At 47.4% G+C, this 16,089-nt stretch overlaps 1 protein-coding gene and 1 long non-coding RNA gene across 3 annotated transcripts in view; one reads left to right on the plus strand and one right to left on the minus strand.

The window, feature by feature from the left end:
• Gga2 (golgi associated, gamma adaptin ear containing, ARF binding protein 2) overlaps positions 1-4,734 on the minus strand; it is a 32,204-nt gene extending 27,470 nt beyond the window's left edge. The window contains exon 1 of the mRNA XM_027948345.3: positions 4,570-4,734. Coding sequence (XP_027804146.2) covers positions 4,570-4,669 — 100 coding nt within the window. The 5' untranslated portion in view covers positions 4,670-4,734. The remainder of the gene's footprint in view (positions 1-4,569) is intronic.
• Positions 4,735-12,527: 7,793 nt separating this feature from the next.
• On the plus strand, positions 12,528-14,238 carry LOC114103133 (uncharacterized). 2 transcript variants are annotated; one of them, XR_011705448.1, is made up of 3 exons: positions 12,528-13,331; positions 13,683-13,858; positions 14,009-14,238. It is a non-coding gene; the product is annotated as an uncharacterized lncRNA (long non-coding RNA). The 2 variants fall into 2 exon arrangements; XR_003584602.3 differs by having other exon boundaries at positions 12,528-13,858.
• Positions 14,239-16,089: the final 1,851 nt, after the last annotated feature.

The raw sequence follows: 16,089 nt of genomic DNA on the forward strand, positions 1-16,089 counted from the left end.
GAGTCTCTGACAGCTTCCTGATCCTCTGGGAACTATCCCTTCTCAATTCTAGGGCCAAAGCCCAGGTGGGTCTGATGATGGCCTTCCCCATCTTCATTTCTAGGGATGGCCACCACCCCGCCCAGGTCCAGCAATTTTCATATTTTACCCCCACCCCCATCCAGATTCCAAAATGAACATAAGACCCAAGCTGGATCAACAAACAGAATGATAACTTTCTCAAATCAATAGGAAAAATTAATTATTTCTATTGGGAGTGCAGCAGAAGACAAAGCAAAGTAGAGAAAATTCACATGAAGAAATGGGGCTGCTGGCGGAGCACAGTGGTGCACGCCTATAATCCCCGCGGTTTGGGAGGCTGAGGCAGGAGGATCGGGAGTTCAAAGCCAGCCTCAGCAAAAGGGAGATACTAAGCAACTCAGTGAGACCCTGTCTCTAAATAAAATACAAAATAGGGCTGAGGATGTGGATCAGTGGCCGAGTGCCCCTGAGCTCAATCCCTGATACCAAAAAAAAAAAAAAGGCAACCGGAGCTGCCCACTGAGCCCGCCCCTCCTGGGCCGTTGTCTGTGGTAAGCTACTTTACTGGCACCACTGCACTCTATAGTAAGGCAGTATTTAAGTGCTTTACCTATATTAAGGCCTTTCTTTGATCCCCCCAACAATCCTAAAGGGAGGTATTAATGCTGCCCCCATCTTAAAGATACGGTTGCCGTGCTTGCTCAGGCAAGAGCTGTCAATGACCCACCTAGAGCGGCATCCTTCTCCATCCAGCTCAGACCCACCACGCCTCCCTTTAGCTCCCCTCCGGCCCTGCTGGACCATGAGCCTCTACTGTCCCTCCATCCCACCACCAGTACCCCTCCCTCAACTGTTAGGGTTGAAACTGTAGTTTACTTTCTCTGCTCCCACACCCAGAAGAAAAGGAAAATACGACCCCCAACATCCAGCCACCAAGATGTCCGATCTCAAGAGGGAGAAGGGTAGGTCTCCCGCTCTACCCAACCCTTACTCATCCCCCTGCTCCAGGGAAATCTGGCAATGTCCGGAGATATTTTGGGTCATCAGAACTGGAAAGGGCAAGTGTGTTACTGCTATCTAGCGGGCTAAAGCCAGGGCTGCAGCTAAATATCCTTGTCCCAGGACAGTCCACTGCCACACAGAATCACCAGGCCCCACATGTCAAGGGCACAGAGAGAACAGCTCTGACCTCAGGTGTCCAGGTGGGCTCCCTTTCACTTCTTCTTCTTTGTTTGGTACCGGGGATTGAACCCACAAGTGCTTAACCACTGAGCCACATCTCCAGCCCTTTTTATATTTTATTTTGAGACAGGGTCTTGCTGAGTTGCTTAGGGCCTTGCTTCGGTGCTGAGGTTGGCTTTGAACTCACGATCCTCCTGCCTCAGCCTCCTGAGCCGCTGTCCCTTTGCTTCTCTTACTAGTCATTCCCGACCTTCCCTACTTTCCTCAAATCCCCTCCTGGCTCAGCCCCTGACACTTCACATGGTGTAGCAATGACAAACTAGTTCACATGTGCAATCATCTTTATCTCCTTCCCCAGACACTCAGAAACAAAAGCTGCCCTTCCTCCCTGTGGAGCCAAGCCACCCTTTCCTGCTCTGACTCTAACCTCCTTCCTGTCACCCCTTCCTTGCAATCCTCCTGCCACAGCCTCCTGAGCCACTGGGATTACAGGAGAGTTGCTGGGACAGGTGGCAAGTGCCACCACGCCTGGCTCCTTTACTCCTGCTAGCTACCCCTGTCTGTCCTTCCTTTCACATATAAACACCATAAAAAAAGGCCATCTGAGCTAGGCGCAGCAGCTCACACCTCTAATCCCAGCAGACTGGGAGGCTGAGGCAGGAGGATCCCAAGTTCAAAGCCAGCCTCAGCAATTTAGCAAGGCCCAAAAGAATTTAGCAAGACCCTGTCTCTTAAAAAAAAAGAAAGAAAAAAGAAAGTGCTGGGGATGTGGCTCACTGGTTAAGTGCCCCTGGGTTCAATCCCCAGTACGACCCCCTCAAAAAAAGCCATCTCCCATACTCTTCCCACAGATTATTCTGCCTGATCTTCATCGGGCAAACAGTCTTTTTTTGGTTGTTGTCGGTACTGAAAATTAAACCTATGGGCACTTTCCCACTGAGCTACGCCACTTTACTACAGAGCTTTATTTTGAGACAAAGTCTCCCTAAGTTGCTGAGGCTGGCCTCAAACTTGTGATCCTCCTGCCTCAGTCTCCAGGCCTGCACCACTGCACTCAGTTGGGCAATTGCTGATGACTTTTAAAAACCAAAAAGATTTCACATAAAAATGGTTGTGTAAGGCTTCCCTGAAAAACTGTAAGATTCAGCAACTTTGGGACATCACCCCAATAAACTGGAACTGAAGAACCCTTCTGGGGGGATCGCCTAGGTTCCAGCCACTCTATCTCCTCTAGCTCAGCTGCCATTTGTCATCCCACCCAGTCTATTTTTCTTCCTGCAGCTCCAGCCTAAGCTTTCTGTTCTCCACTGCCCCATGAACACAGCCCCCCAAATAGCCTGTCTCAACCATTTAACATCTAACCTTTTAAGCCAGGCACAATGGCACATGCCTGTAATCCCAGCAACTTGGGAGGATAAGGCAGGAGAATCACAAGTGGGAGGCCAGCCTAGACACCTTAGTGAGACCCTCAGCAACTCAGCCAGACACTGTCGAAATAAAAAAGGGCTAGGGATGAAGCTCAGGGGTAGCACACCCCGGGGTTTGATCTCCAGTACGACAAAAACCAAAAACAACAAAAATATCCCAAAACCTTTGAGTTACCGAAATCAAAATTCCCCCTTCTTCCAAATTCTACTCCATTTTTTAAGCAACAAAACTACCTACCAACCACACCCCTCCTTTGTCACCTGTGCCCTGCCCCCAACCCCCCTCCCCCCTGGTTTTTCTGCTCCATCCTCAGTCTGCAGACTGCTCTCCCTACCTGCCTCTTCAATGTTGGGATCCCCCCCCCCCCCCCCCCGCCCACCGCGCCCATGCTCTGTCTCCAAACCTCTGCTTTTCCTCCCCTGCACAGCCTCCCTGGCAAGCTCACTGTCAAGGAGCCAAGACTCCCAAATCACACCTCCTGCTCCTATCCTCCCTGGAGCCAACCGCCTGGAAAGCTCCTCTTCCTGGTGCTGCAAGCACTTCAAACTCTAAGGTCTTCCTAAAGCAGCTCTTCCTAACAGGTGAGAAATAGGTGACAACTGGGACCTGGTGTGACACCTGGGATCCATTCTACAATCCTCCTATCTCTTGCCTGCACTGCAAAGCAGACACTGCTGTTTCTCCTCTCCCTCCCCATTGCCTTTGTCTTAGCACCCTGAGCACCATCAAAAGAGCTTTTTATGTATGGCCCCTGCCAGAAGTCTCACCCTCTCTAAACAATTCAGCTCCACATGCTGCAGGCTTTCAGGCTTACTTGACCACGGATTCTCCTGCGGAAAAAATTCCTCAGCTACCCACCCCATGGTAAAATATCAGTTCCCTTCTGCAGCATACAAAATCCTTGTGGATCTTACATCAATTAGCAAACGAGTGTGCACCTCCTTCCAGATTCTCCGCTTAGCACTTCAGCAGACTGACCTACTAGTTCCCAGAATGCTCCACATTCTCCAGTCCTCAGCTTTTGCACATGCAGTTTCCTCTGCCTGGAATGTGGTCGCCTCCATTGTCCACTCAAACACCTCGTCCGCGGTGACAACTCCCAGGTAAACAAACCGAATCCTCCCACCGCACGCTCACAAACGCCCTTCCCCGCAGCTCCAGTGAACCAGGTGCTGTTAGGGTCTGGCCAGCACCCAACAAAAAAATGCCTTTGTGAGCTAGGACCCTGGGTTACGCTTCTCAGGACCACGGCACCTAGCAGAGTCCTACACCAGCGGCTTTAGGAGTCTCAATTCCTCATCAGTAAAAGGAGGATAACAAGAACCCCTCCAGCCCCCAAGACCACCGTGAAACTTTCACAAGACACGACGTCTGGGCTGGGTTGCAGCCCAGTGGTAGCGCGCTTGCCTACCGTGCGCCGTGCCCTGGGTTCGAACCCCAGCACCGAACAAATAAACAGCTGGCCAGAGTAAACATGCACAAAAGGCTTTAATAACGGCTTATTTTGACATTAAAAGCAGCAGGCGGAAGGACTGCGAGAGGCTGCGTATTCTCCACACGATCTGCTTACAGCCTAAGCGTCCCCGCTCTCAGACGGGGTCGTAACTGAAGCCGCCTCTTTGGGGTCCCAAGGAGCGCGGACGCCGGCTGCAAGGGGCCGGGCGCAGGAGGACAGCTCGCGCGCTAGCCCTGCAGCCGCCTAGAGAGAAAGAAGCACGGCCTTCGGGGGGCAGGGCAAGCGCGGGGGGCGCCTAGGGCGCCCCGGCGCGGGTCCGCGGCTTCGCCGCCTCCTGGGGCTCCTCCCCCCGGGGAGCGAGGCGACCCCACCGCCCGCCTCCCCCGCGGCCGCCGGCCACAGAAAGAAAGGCCCCGGGAGGCGGGAAGCGAGGCCTCACGTGGGGCGCTGCGCCCGCGCCGAGGGACAGCCAGGCTACTCACTGAGCCACAGCTCCAGCGCCGCCGCCGGGCCTGGGGGGCCCTCAGCAGACTCGGTCCCGGCCGCCGCCCCTGCCCCCGCAGCCACCGCCGTCGCCGCCATGGGCTCGACCCCGCTGCAGTGGCCGCAGCCTCCCCTGCCCCTTAGCTGGTGCCGCCTGGCGCGACCCTGGGCTGCCGACGCGGCAGGCGCAGAAGGCCACGTGACGGGGCGTGGTCAGGCCTGGACCCGCCCAACCCGGGCCCCGCCCCCAATCGGGCTCGGGCAAAGGAGGACATCTCCGGCTCCCCTCACGGCCTCTCCGGGTCTCCGGAGACCGCCGGCAAGGTCAAAGTCAAATTAACCTCGCATGGCCTGCAGAAGTAGGGTTGCCAGATAAAAGGCAGGACAAATAATCATCCTTTTAGCATTTTTAATCCAGGAGGGTCTCCTCCCTCGCACTGTCCCCCACAAACCCTTATTTTCTCCATTACACTATCGACTTATCAGACATCTATTTTTCTAAAGGACTCTAAATAAGGGAACCAAGCAGATGTTATCATCTGTCCACAAGATAAGTCAAAGGGCTAATTTTTACAGAATAATAGGCTGTTGAAACAAATGTGCAAATTTCACAAAACCGGCTTTCCCCCAGTGCTGAGAGCTGTCCTTCCAGCAGACAGAATTAATCCGCATGTCTACAAGCCAGAATTATTTTGTATTGCTACCAGCCATCTACTACTTAGAGGACTGCCAGACTTCTCTGATGAAAGGCTAGACCCTGGCAAGGTGAGCAGTCCACACGATGCCCAATTTTCCACTGAAGGGGGCTGGGGATATAGCTCAGTTGGTAGAGTGCTTGCCTTGCGTGCATAAGGCCTGGGTTCCAATCCCTGGCACCACACACACCGATCTTCCACTGAAGTACAAAATCTTCCCTGCAGTCCCTTACCTATTTCACCCCCACTAAGCAGGGACCTTAGTCCAAAGAGCTCTGTACTTCAGGACCTTCCATAATGCCTGACATACCAGGCATTACTGTATAAGTACTTGTTGAATGTGCAAATGAACAGTGAAAGCAATGAATACACAAACTAAGTTTAGAAGGACATTTCTTGTGCTACTGAAGCCAGATTTAAAGTTAGGTAGTCAGTTAGGTAGTTAGGTAAATGGGGTCTAATATCAAGTGAGATTTAAAATGGAGGCCATGTTGAGAATGAATTCCGGGAAAAATTGAACAACTCTTGGAATATTAATGAAGTCCTGGAAAAGCCCAAGGCCAGAGCCCATCCCAAAGAAGTGTTAATGAACAGCCCCCAGCAAACTTGAAGATGCTGACTTAGAAGTCCTTCCTGCCCAGATTACTTCTTTGGCCCACCTGTGTCCAACCCCTCAGGCCTTCCCACCTACATGCCATCACTGAAAGAACTATAAAAAGGGGAAACAACCGCACTTCCATGGATTCTATCTCTTGGGTCCCCTTCTTCCTCGGGGAGAAGTCTTTTCTGCTGTCCTTCAATAAACTTCTAATTTCCACTCTGACCTTGCCTCGGCGTGCTTCTCTAGTGTTATACTTCAACATTGGGGAAGCAAGGACTGGTCACCAGTCAACAGCGGTAACACTACCTTAATTCCAAAACAAATCCCCTAACCACACATATTCCCATCTGTTCATAACGCCCTTCAACACTGAAAATTATGAAACTACACTGAATGACCCATGATTGGACTGTTTACTGTGTGTCAGATCCTATGCTAAGTACTTTGCAGTTATTGGTCTTAGTCAATTCAAGCTACTATAACAAAATGTCAGACCAGTGTCTTTTTTTTTTTTTTTTGGTACCAGGGATTGAACCCAAAGGCACTTAACCACTGAGCCTCATCCCCAGCCTTTTTTTATTTTTTATTTTGAGACAGGGTCTCACTAGGTTGCTTACAGCTTAAGTTGCTAAAGCTGGCCTTGAACCTACAATACTCCTGACTCAGCCTCCCAAGCCATTTGGATTACAAGCATGTGCCACCACACCCAGTTACACCAGTGTCTTAAATAACACACATCGATTTCTGTCAGTTCTGGAGGCTGGGAGGTCCAAGATCAAGATGGCAACAGACTGGGTTCCTGGTGAGGGCTCACTTCTTGGTTGCAGATGTTCACTTTCTCAGCGACTTGCTCATACGAATTTTAAGGGGACACAATTCAGTCTACAATATCACCCATACAGGGAAAATTTTACTTTAATTTTGTAAATTTAACTGTACTTTAATAATGAAAATTATGTATGTATTGTTTAAAGCATACCCTCTTATGTCACCTGATTTTGGTTTGGGGAAATAATTTTACATCTCTGTAAACTGTAGGTAACTGACACCAATGGAAAATTATTTCTCTCCATGGACATGCAAATGAATACTATCCTGGGAACACACAACCCTCTTCCTGTGGAAAAACCAGTTTGGCCTCCATTTGCACAAGCATTTCCATATCCCTGATTTATAACCTGTTCCCTGGATTCTCCTTTGAACTAGTTTTAACAGCTCACCAATTTCTTCATTAATGAGCTAAACAATGCTTTTAACGCACATTAGTCTCTTGAAAATTCTAAACATCTGGCAACATTGGATCTGGTTTTCCTCCTTGCACCAAATACCTAGAAATGTCAAGAGGCTGCAGTTAGAGAGAACGGTTCTCTAATTGCCAAAGACTACCCTTCACTTCCTGAGTATTTCTTATACTTATTACTTACTCTAAGTACCTTCAGTTATTTAACATTTTGACATCTACATTAGTGTTTTTCAGACTAACATGTATCAGAATTATCTGGAGGGCTTGTTACAGATTGCAGGGTCCCATCCCACATTCTCTAATGGAGTAGGTTTGGGTTGAGGCCCCAAAATTTATCTTCCTAAAATAGATTAAAATAAAGGAAATGGAGAAGGAAGGATAGGATAACATAAAGATAAAGGGAAAATGGGTACTGCAGAAGGAGATGAGAGGTAGAGTGGAGGGATGGTAAGAGGAGGCAATGTAGAACCAACATTTTTTTTTTTTTGGTACCGGGGATTAAACTCAGGGGTACTCGACTACTGAGCCACATCTCCAGCCCTATTTTGTATTTTATTTAGAGACAGGGTCTGAGTTACTTAATGCCTTGCTGTTGCTGAGGCTGGCTTTGAACTCACCATTCTCCTGTCTCAGCCTCCTGAGCCGCTGGAATTAAAAGCATGCACCTTGCCCAGCTTAGAATAAACTTTTAAGGGGCTGGGGATGTGGCTCAAGCACCTGGCATGGGTGCAGCCCAGGTTCAATCCTCAGCACCACATACAAACAAAGATGTTATGTCTGCCAAAAACTAAAAAATAAATATTAAAATTCTCTCTCTCGGGCTGGGGATGTGGCTCAAGTGGTAGCGCGCTCGCCTGGCATGCGTGCGGCCCGGGTTCGATCCTCAGCACCACGTACAAACAAAAATGTTGTGTCCACCGAAAAACTAAAAATAAATAAAATAAATAAATAAATAAATAAAAATAAAATAAAAATATTAAAAAAAAAAAAATTCTCTCTCTCTCTTTAAAAAAAGAAAAAAAAATTCCATTGGAAAAAAAAAAGAATAAACTTTTAAAAAGTCATGTGCATATTTACATATACCACAGGGATCTCCACCTTTATGCATAGGTATAGCTCAGTTGGTAGAGTGCTTGCCTCAAATGCACAAAGCCCTGGGTTCAATCCCTAGCGCAACCAAAAATAAAAATAAAGAAAGAACCAATCAAATATAAATACACAAGGGAAAGGAAGTCTAGCAGAGGAAGGAGAATGGGGGAGGGGAGAGGAGGGAGGGTGAGAAGGAAATGGGGAGGGGATCATGAACTGAAATCCAGTTCCATGCACCTGAAGGTTGTTGGGATAACCTCAACTATTGTATAACTATAAAGCTCTAATTTTAAAAAGTTTTTTTTAATAAATCTTAAAAAAACAAAACAAGAATTTATCTTCCCAATGAGTTTCCAGATGATGCCAACCCTGCTGGCCTGGAGACTACAGTTGAAAGGTTAAAGAATAAATGGACCCTTCGGGGCTCTGTGGCGCATGCCTGTAATTCCAGTGACTTGGGAGGCTGAGACAGGAGGATTTAAGTTTGAGACCAACCTTAGCAACTTAGTAAGGCCCTAAGGATTTAGTGATTAAAAAAAAAAAAAATACTATAAAAGGGCCGGGACTATAGCTTGGAGTTAGAGCGCCCTGGGTTTCAATCTACCGTACTACAAAAAAAAGAAAAGTATAAACCCACTATTTTGTATAATTACTATACACTAATAACTATAAATAATATTTATTAAAAAAAGAATTCATAGCTGGGCATGGTGGCACCACCTGTAATCCCCGCTACTCAAGAAGGCCGAGGCAGGAAGACCACAAGTTTGAGGCCAGCCTGGGCAACTTAGTGAAATCCTGTCTCACCGGGGAGGAAGGGGGGAAGGGAAAGCAAAAATACTAAGGAATGATATTGGCCAAATTATACTGTGTGCATGTACGAATATGCAACAACAAATCCCACCACTATACATAACTACAATGCACCAATAAAAAATGTAGGGAAAAAATAATGAAATCTTGCCTCAAAAACTTTTTAGAAAGGGACTGGGATGTGGCTCAGTGGTAGAATGCTCCTGGGTTCAGTCCTCAGTATCATAACAAAAATACATTAATACGTACATACGTACATAATAGTTAAAAATTCAGATTTTAAACCAGAAGCCGCCTCTTCTCCAAGCCTACATTTTTGTGATTAAGTAGTTGTACCCCTTTTAGAGATGGCTTGGTCTCTCCAACTCACTACTCATGTCCCTTTCATTTATGTTACCTGAGTTCCTGTAGGCACCTGAGTTTGTGACACTCTTGCCTAGTTTCATACCTCATTCATACATTCTCTTAACATTCCAGATCATACTGACGGATTAAGTAATGGGCATAATACAGGAAGAGGGAGACGAAACCTGTGGCTCCTGCCCTCAGAGGCTCCCAGTCCAATGGGGAGGGAGGACTATAACAGGGCGACAAGCACCCCGACAGGGTGGGGTTCTGCTCAGGAGGAGTGAGCTGCCTGGGAAATAGAGAGTCTGAAATAATTAGTAAGAAACAGACAGAGCCAGATATTAGATGAAATAAAGCAGAAGACAGGTCTTCTAGTCCTGATAGGAGCTGGAACTGAATGACTGAAAAATGGCCCTGATTCTTTATTCACACACAATTCACATATGAATCATGATGGCTTCCTGCAAGGAGATGTGAGCTGCCTGAGAAGGCACGGTGGCACCCCCCTGTCATCCCAGATGCTCAGGAGGCTGAGGCAGGAGGATCACGAGTTCAAAGCCAGCCTCAGCAAAAAGCAAGGTGCTAAGCAACTCAGGGAAACCCTGTCTCTAAATAAAATACAAAACAGCACTGGAGATGTGGCTCAGTGGTCGAGTGCCCCTGAGTTCAATCATCAATACTAAATAAATAAAGTAAAAATAAAAAGTCTGAAATAATCAGTAAGAAATAAAAACAGAGCCAGAAATTAGATATAAAAAGAGGAGCCCCTGATGGGTCTTCCAGTACTGATGGGAGCTGAAACTGAACTACTGAAAAAAGTGCCCCCCACTCTATTTAAGGGAAAGTACATCAAAGGCAGGGATAAGGTTTCAGCGGGAGGAGTCTGGTTTGGTGCTTGCTTCTTGGTGTGGCAGGGATCTCACAGTAAACAGGTTGACTGGTATTTGGGCAAGCCACACCCATCTCCAGGAGGCTGTGTGGCTCCAAAGGGTCATTCCCATCTCCAGGGCTGTGCCAGAACTTGAGCAGTGAGCTACAACAGGGTACACATGGATCAGCGTTCACAAACCAGTGCATTCCGACCGGGGGCTCCCGAAACAGGCTTCCCTGCCTGATGGCTTTAACATCGCTCAGTTTACACACAGCTCAATTCACATATGGGTCACGGATGGCTTCTGGCAGAGGACCTCAATCTAAATGGATATAGAAGTAGAGGACTCTGACGCAGTCAAGAGGAGGCCAGGGAGAGCCCTGCTGAAGAAATGACGACTGAGCTGAGACTGGAGGGATGAACAGTGATTAATAAGAGAAGGGGGGGGGGATCAGGCAGAGGGATCAGCACACGCAAAGCCCTGTGATGGGGAAGAGCAGGGCCCTCTGGGGATCTGGCACCCACCCGTCTCCAGCACCTCGCACTGTGCCCCAGGTCTCCTCCTGTGTGCTCAGGCAGCCCTGACTGCCATTTCCTTTGCTATGTTGTGAGGAAGATCCGTCTTGCCTTTCTGGAGAATGAGCTTTTATAGGCAATGACCTGTCTATTTCATTGAATGTCTGGTACTTAACTGGCACAAAATGATTATGGTGGGCTGGGGATGTGGCTCAAGTGGTAGCGCGCTCGCCTGGCATGCGTGCGACCCGGGTTCGATCCTCAGCACCACATACCAACAAAGATGTTGTGTCCGCCGAAAACTAAAAGGTAAATATTAAAAAAAAATTTTAAAAAATAATAATAATTATGGTGGTTGGAACAGCCCTCTGTGGTGCTTAAAGCACCAGGGCAGGTTAACTGCACCTCTGACCTTCTTTCTCTACTTCTGCATGTTCCGTTCCATGGGCCTGGAATGTCCTCCAAATAACCTCAGGGTTGGCTTGTCAGATTTAGCAAGTTAAACTATCAGAATTCCAGGTAAATATGCACTTCTGGTACAAAACAATGTTTTTTTAGCATAAGTCCTAGTGGGGAACTTACTAAAAATAAAAATTAAAAAATAATTTTTTTTTATCTGAAATTAAAATTAAAAAGCAGCTGGGTGCAGTGGTGCATGCCTGTAATCCCAGAGGCTCAGGAGGCTGAGGCAGGAGGGTCATAAGTTCAAAGTCAGCCTCAGCAATGGCAAGGCACAAAGCAACTCAGTGAGACCCTGTCTCTAAATAAAATACAAAATTGGGCTAGGGATGTGGCTCAGCGGTTGAGTGCCCCTGAGTTTAATCCCCTGTTCCCCTCTCAAAAAAAAAAGAAAAAAAATTTAAAAGCAACAACTCACCTCCTAAAGTGTGTGTTCCCTGACTTGCCTCCTTCCCAAGGACAGCCACGTGCTTGTATGGCTTTGCCTGTCCCCCACACTGCTGTCACCTGTATACTTTCTACCACTGATCTACATCCTTTTTATATTTTGAGGCAGGGTTGTGCTATATTGCCAAAGCTGGCTTTGAACCTGGGGTCCTCTTGCCTCAGCCTCCTGGGTTGCTGGAATTACAGGCGCGTGCCTCTGCTCCCAGTCCACACACTTGTATTATCATAATCATTAATTTCTTTCCAGGCTGTGATCTCTTTGAGGCAGGAGTCTCATCTTTTGTCCATTTGTTTTTTGTCTATGAAAGCTTAACAAATATCAACCCATCAGTAAATAGAGGCCACAGACCTCTGCAGGCGGGGTTCCACAGCTATGGCCTGTCTTACTCCTCTGCACACTCCCAGGCCCCCAAGGACCTGGCAAACAGTATGTGTCCCATAAATTAATGAAGACAAAATTGGATGGACTCAGCCAGACAGATTATAGATAGAAAAGACCCCTCCCTTTTGGGCATCTGTCCTAATGCAGTCAGGATGAGAAAAACGCTGTAGAGGCCAAATTGGACTTTCCCGGCTTGGACAGAAAGGCTAGGACCCCAACATTTTCCCCTGAACTAAAGGATAAGTGGGAAATCCCCAGGGTCTCATAAAGAGTTTAATGAGAGCCTAGCCAAGCTTGTACAGCCTTCTAAATTTAAAGAACTGTCATGTTCACATTCATATCATGTGAGTTACTGATGAAAATAGTAACCACAAATGATGTGAAGTTCCTGAACACTGCAAAACAGTATCTAATTAAACAGAGCCAGCCACTCTGTGCTTGACTTCACACTCTCACCATCTGATCCAACCAGATGTCTGTCTGGGCTTATTCAACATTTACTGACCCCGTACTGATCACAAGCTCAAAGCCAGCCTCAGCAACGGCAAGGCGCTAAGCAACTTGGTGAGACCCTGTGAACATGTGCCAATCTCAGCATGGGAGGCAGTGTTGGACAAGACGCATGAGGCTCCTGCATGCGTGGACCTTAGGATCGGACCCTGACAAGTGACTGTAGGACCAGTTACATATACAGTCATTTCCATAACCAACTCTTAATTATGTGCTTCGGAAAAGAACAGGGTGCTGATTAATGAGAAGGAGGAGGCCTCTGGAAGAAAGTCAGGGGCTTCCTTGGGGAGATGCTAATGGAGCACAGATTTCAAGGCTAAGAGGAGGATGAGGCAGAGGGGAAAGCAGAGGGTGGACAAGAGTGTTCTAGACATAGACAACAGCATGAGCAAAGGCGCTCAAGAACTTAAGGCAGGCTGATGTGGTCAAGGCCCAGAGAACAAGAGGCCATGGGCAGAAGGAATGAGTGAGGTATCACTGGAACATGTCAGATCTGCCAGGCCCTTTGATGGTTAATCATTTTTCTTTCAATTTTCTTGGGTAAAATACACATAAAATGTATTCTCTTAGCCATTTTCAGCATATAGGTCAATGTTATTAAACACATTCATAATATTGCACTACCGTCACCACCACTGTGATAATTAATTTTATGTCAACTTGACTGGGCTACATGGTTCCCAGAGAGCTGGTTAAACATCATTTCTGGATATGTCTGTGAGGACGATTTTGGAAGAGGTTAGCATTTGAATTGATGGACTGAGAAAAGCAGATGGTCATCCTAAAGGTGAGTAGGCCTGATCTGATCTTTTGAGGGCTTGAAAAGAAAAAGGTGCAGGAGTTGAATTGATTCTGCCTGACAGCACGAGCTGGGGCACTGGTACTCTGCCCTTGGTGCTCCCGGTTCTCAGGACTGAGTTGCACCACCTGCCTTCCTGAGCCTCCAGCTTGCAGAAAGCAGATCACGGGACATTTTAGCTTGCATTATCCTGTGAACCACTACCTGATCTTAACCCTCTTCCTAGATAAACATCCAGCTGATTCTGTTTCTCGGGAGGATCCCAACACAGGCCAGAATAGGCCACGATAAGCTGGTCATGACCGCAGCCCTCCTCCTCATCCAATCTCCTTCTTCCAGGCTCCCTGCTTCTGCTCTGGCCCTGCTCAGATCTCTCTTCAGCACAGCTGCCAGAATGATTTTACAAAAAAACACAAATCTGACAATGTCACTTCCCTGCTGGGAATATCTCAAGGCTTCTACTTTGTGAAGACCCAGATCCTTGACTTCACTAACTGAACGCCCACTTTGTTCAGGTACCCAGTACTCCCCACCCAGTCATGAATCCCAGGGAAAAGCAGACCCCACCCCCAGCTCAGACTGTCTACAGGGATCCTCACTTCCCCAGCAATGACGGGGAAGTCAGGAGGGGGGAGGTGCGTCAAGAAGAGTTTCTTTGATTTTAGAAGAGACAGGACCACAAAGAGCTGCTCTCTTCCCAAAGAAGGAAGTTCAGAGAAGCCGCCACCTGTGCAGACAAACCCAAGGCTGCTGCAGGTGCTGGGGCCAACAGAACAGAGGTGGAAAGACCCTGGCTCTCATGGACGTCACTAAATCAACCAGGCCTGGAGGCTGCCCTACCCCTGAACTTCCTGTTATGTAGGACAATAAATCATCTTGTTTAAACTGGTTAGAATCTGGATTGTGTTATTTGCACACATACCCCGATACATTTTGCTTGGCAAATAAAAGAGGTCATTCAGTTCTCATCTCTTCCCAGTTTCTCAGCAGTCACCTTTACTTCTCCCCTGACCCCAGTGCTTGGATCCACTCAAGTTCAATTTTCTTCCCTCTGCTTAGGATGCCCTTCAAACCCCCATCTGCCTGGGAAATTCCTACTCATTCCTCAGAGGTCACATAATCTGTTAAGTTACCTGATGGCTCCTCTGGACTCTTATTGCTTTTTTCAAAAAAGGTTTTCCTTTTCTCAGTATTAATTTTCCTGGTCCCTGGGAAGGTAAACAATTTTGTCATAAGCAAAACTATTAACTGATAAATAGAAATTGAATCCAGAGGCACTTTACCACTGAGCTACCTCCTCCGTCTTTTTTGAGACAGGGTCTCACTAAGTTGCTGAGTGTCTTACAAAATTGCTAAAGCTGGGTGGCTGGGGATATAATACAGCTCAGTTGGTAGAGTCCTTGCCTCACATGCACAAGGTCCTGGGTTCAATCCCCAGCACCACCAAAACACAAACAAACAAACAAAAAGAAAACAGCTAAAGCTGGCCTCAAACTTGCGATCCTCCTTAGCCTCCAGTCACTGGGATTACAGTGCCACTGCACCCAGTTTGAATAGACAACTTTATAATCCCAGCAATCTGGGAGGCTGAGGCAGGAGGATCACAAGTTGAAGGCTAGCCTGGGCAACTTAGTGAGACCCTCAGCAACTTAGTGAGAACCTGTCTCAAAGTAAAAAGGGCTGGGGACTTAGCTCAGTGGTGAAGCACACTGCATTCAGTCCCTATTATCAAAAACAAAACAAGTCTCTCATAAAGGTAGTATCTTCCAGGTCATGGATTAAAAGCAAATCATAGGCAATGGATCACAGAGCTAAATAGCAAGTCTTGCAAAGAGGTAAGATTTCCTGGGGTAAATGAAAGTGATACTGGGGGACTATTAGAATGTGGCAGAGAGGCACCAGCTAATGACTACCACTTCTGACGAAATGGAATCTGACCGACAAAGCCCTCATTTTTTTCATGATTTTTACTTGAATCCATCCTAAATATCAGGCAGTGTGCCAGGCGCTATGGTTATAGCGAGGAGCAACAGAGACCTCCCATCTGCCTTCATCTTTCATATATATACATACCCAGTGCAGATACTGGGATGGAACCGCTGAGCTGCGTTCCCGGTCCTCAGCCTCCCCAGTGGCTGGCATTATAGGTGTGTTACTCTACCTGGCCAATCTTTTGTTTTTTTGAGACACAGAGTGAACATGAACAAATGGACTATGTAATTTAATACAGTAATTAGTACTATAAAAAGTGATACGAATGAGATTCCAAATTTGGATATAAAAATCTAATTTTCTGGAGAGGATAATTTCTGAGTGACTCAGAGAATATACTCAGGGAAGGAGCTGCCCGCTCACTCACTACAGGGGGTTCCCTGCAGCCACGGTCATATTACACGATTGTGTCCCACTGACCACAGCTGAACGGACCAGGAGAAGAAAGCTGACCCAATGAGCCAGTTAGATTCTCTCCTGGAGTATGGCTAGTCCACGCGGGTTATCTTGGCGGTGGTTGGAGGAGAGAGGAGTCAGCTTTGGAGCCGGGGCAGTTCTTCGACAAGTACAGAGATGCAGAAAAGCCAGTCTCCAGAGGGAAGATGAGAGGACAGGGACGGAGACAAATGTCAGAAGCTGTGTGGTCTCAGAGGGACAAAATGTGACTGCCTGGGGTCCCAGTGGGTTTCAGATACAGATTCTAATTTTTCTGAGGTCCAGTGGAAGTACTGCTCTTTGGACCCGTGAGAGTCCT

This window comes from Marmota flaviventris, chromosome 19, assembly GCF_047511675.1.
Source record: "Marmota flaviventris isolate mMarFla1 chromosome 19, mMarFla1.hap1, whole genome shotgun sequence".
NCBI lineage: Eukaryota > Metazoa > Chordata > Mammalia > Rodentia > Sciuridae > Marmota > Marmota flaviventris.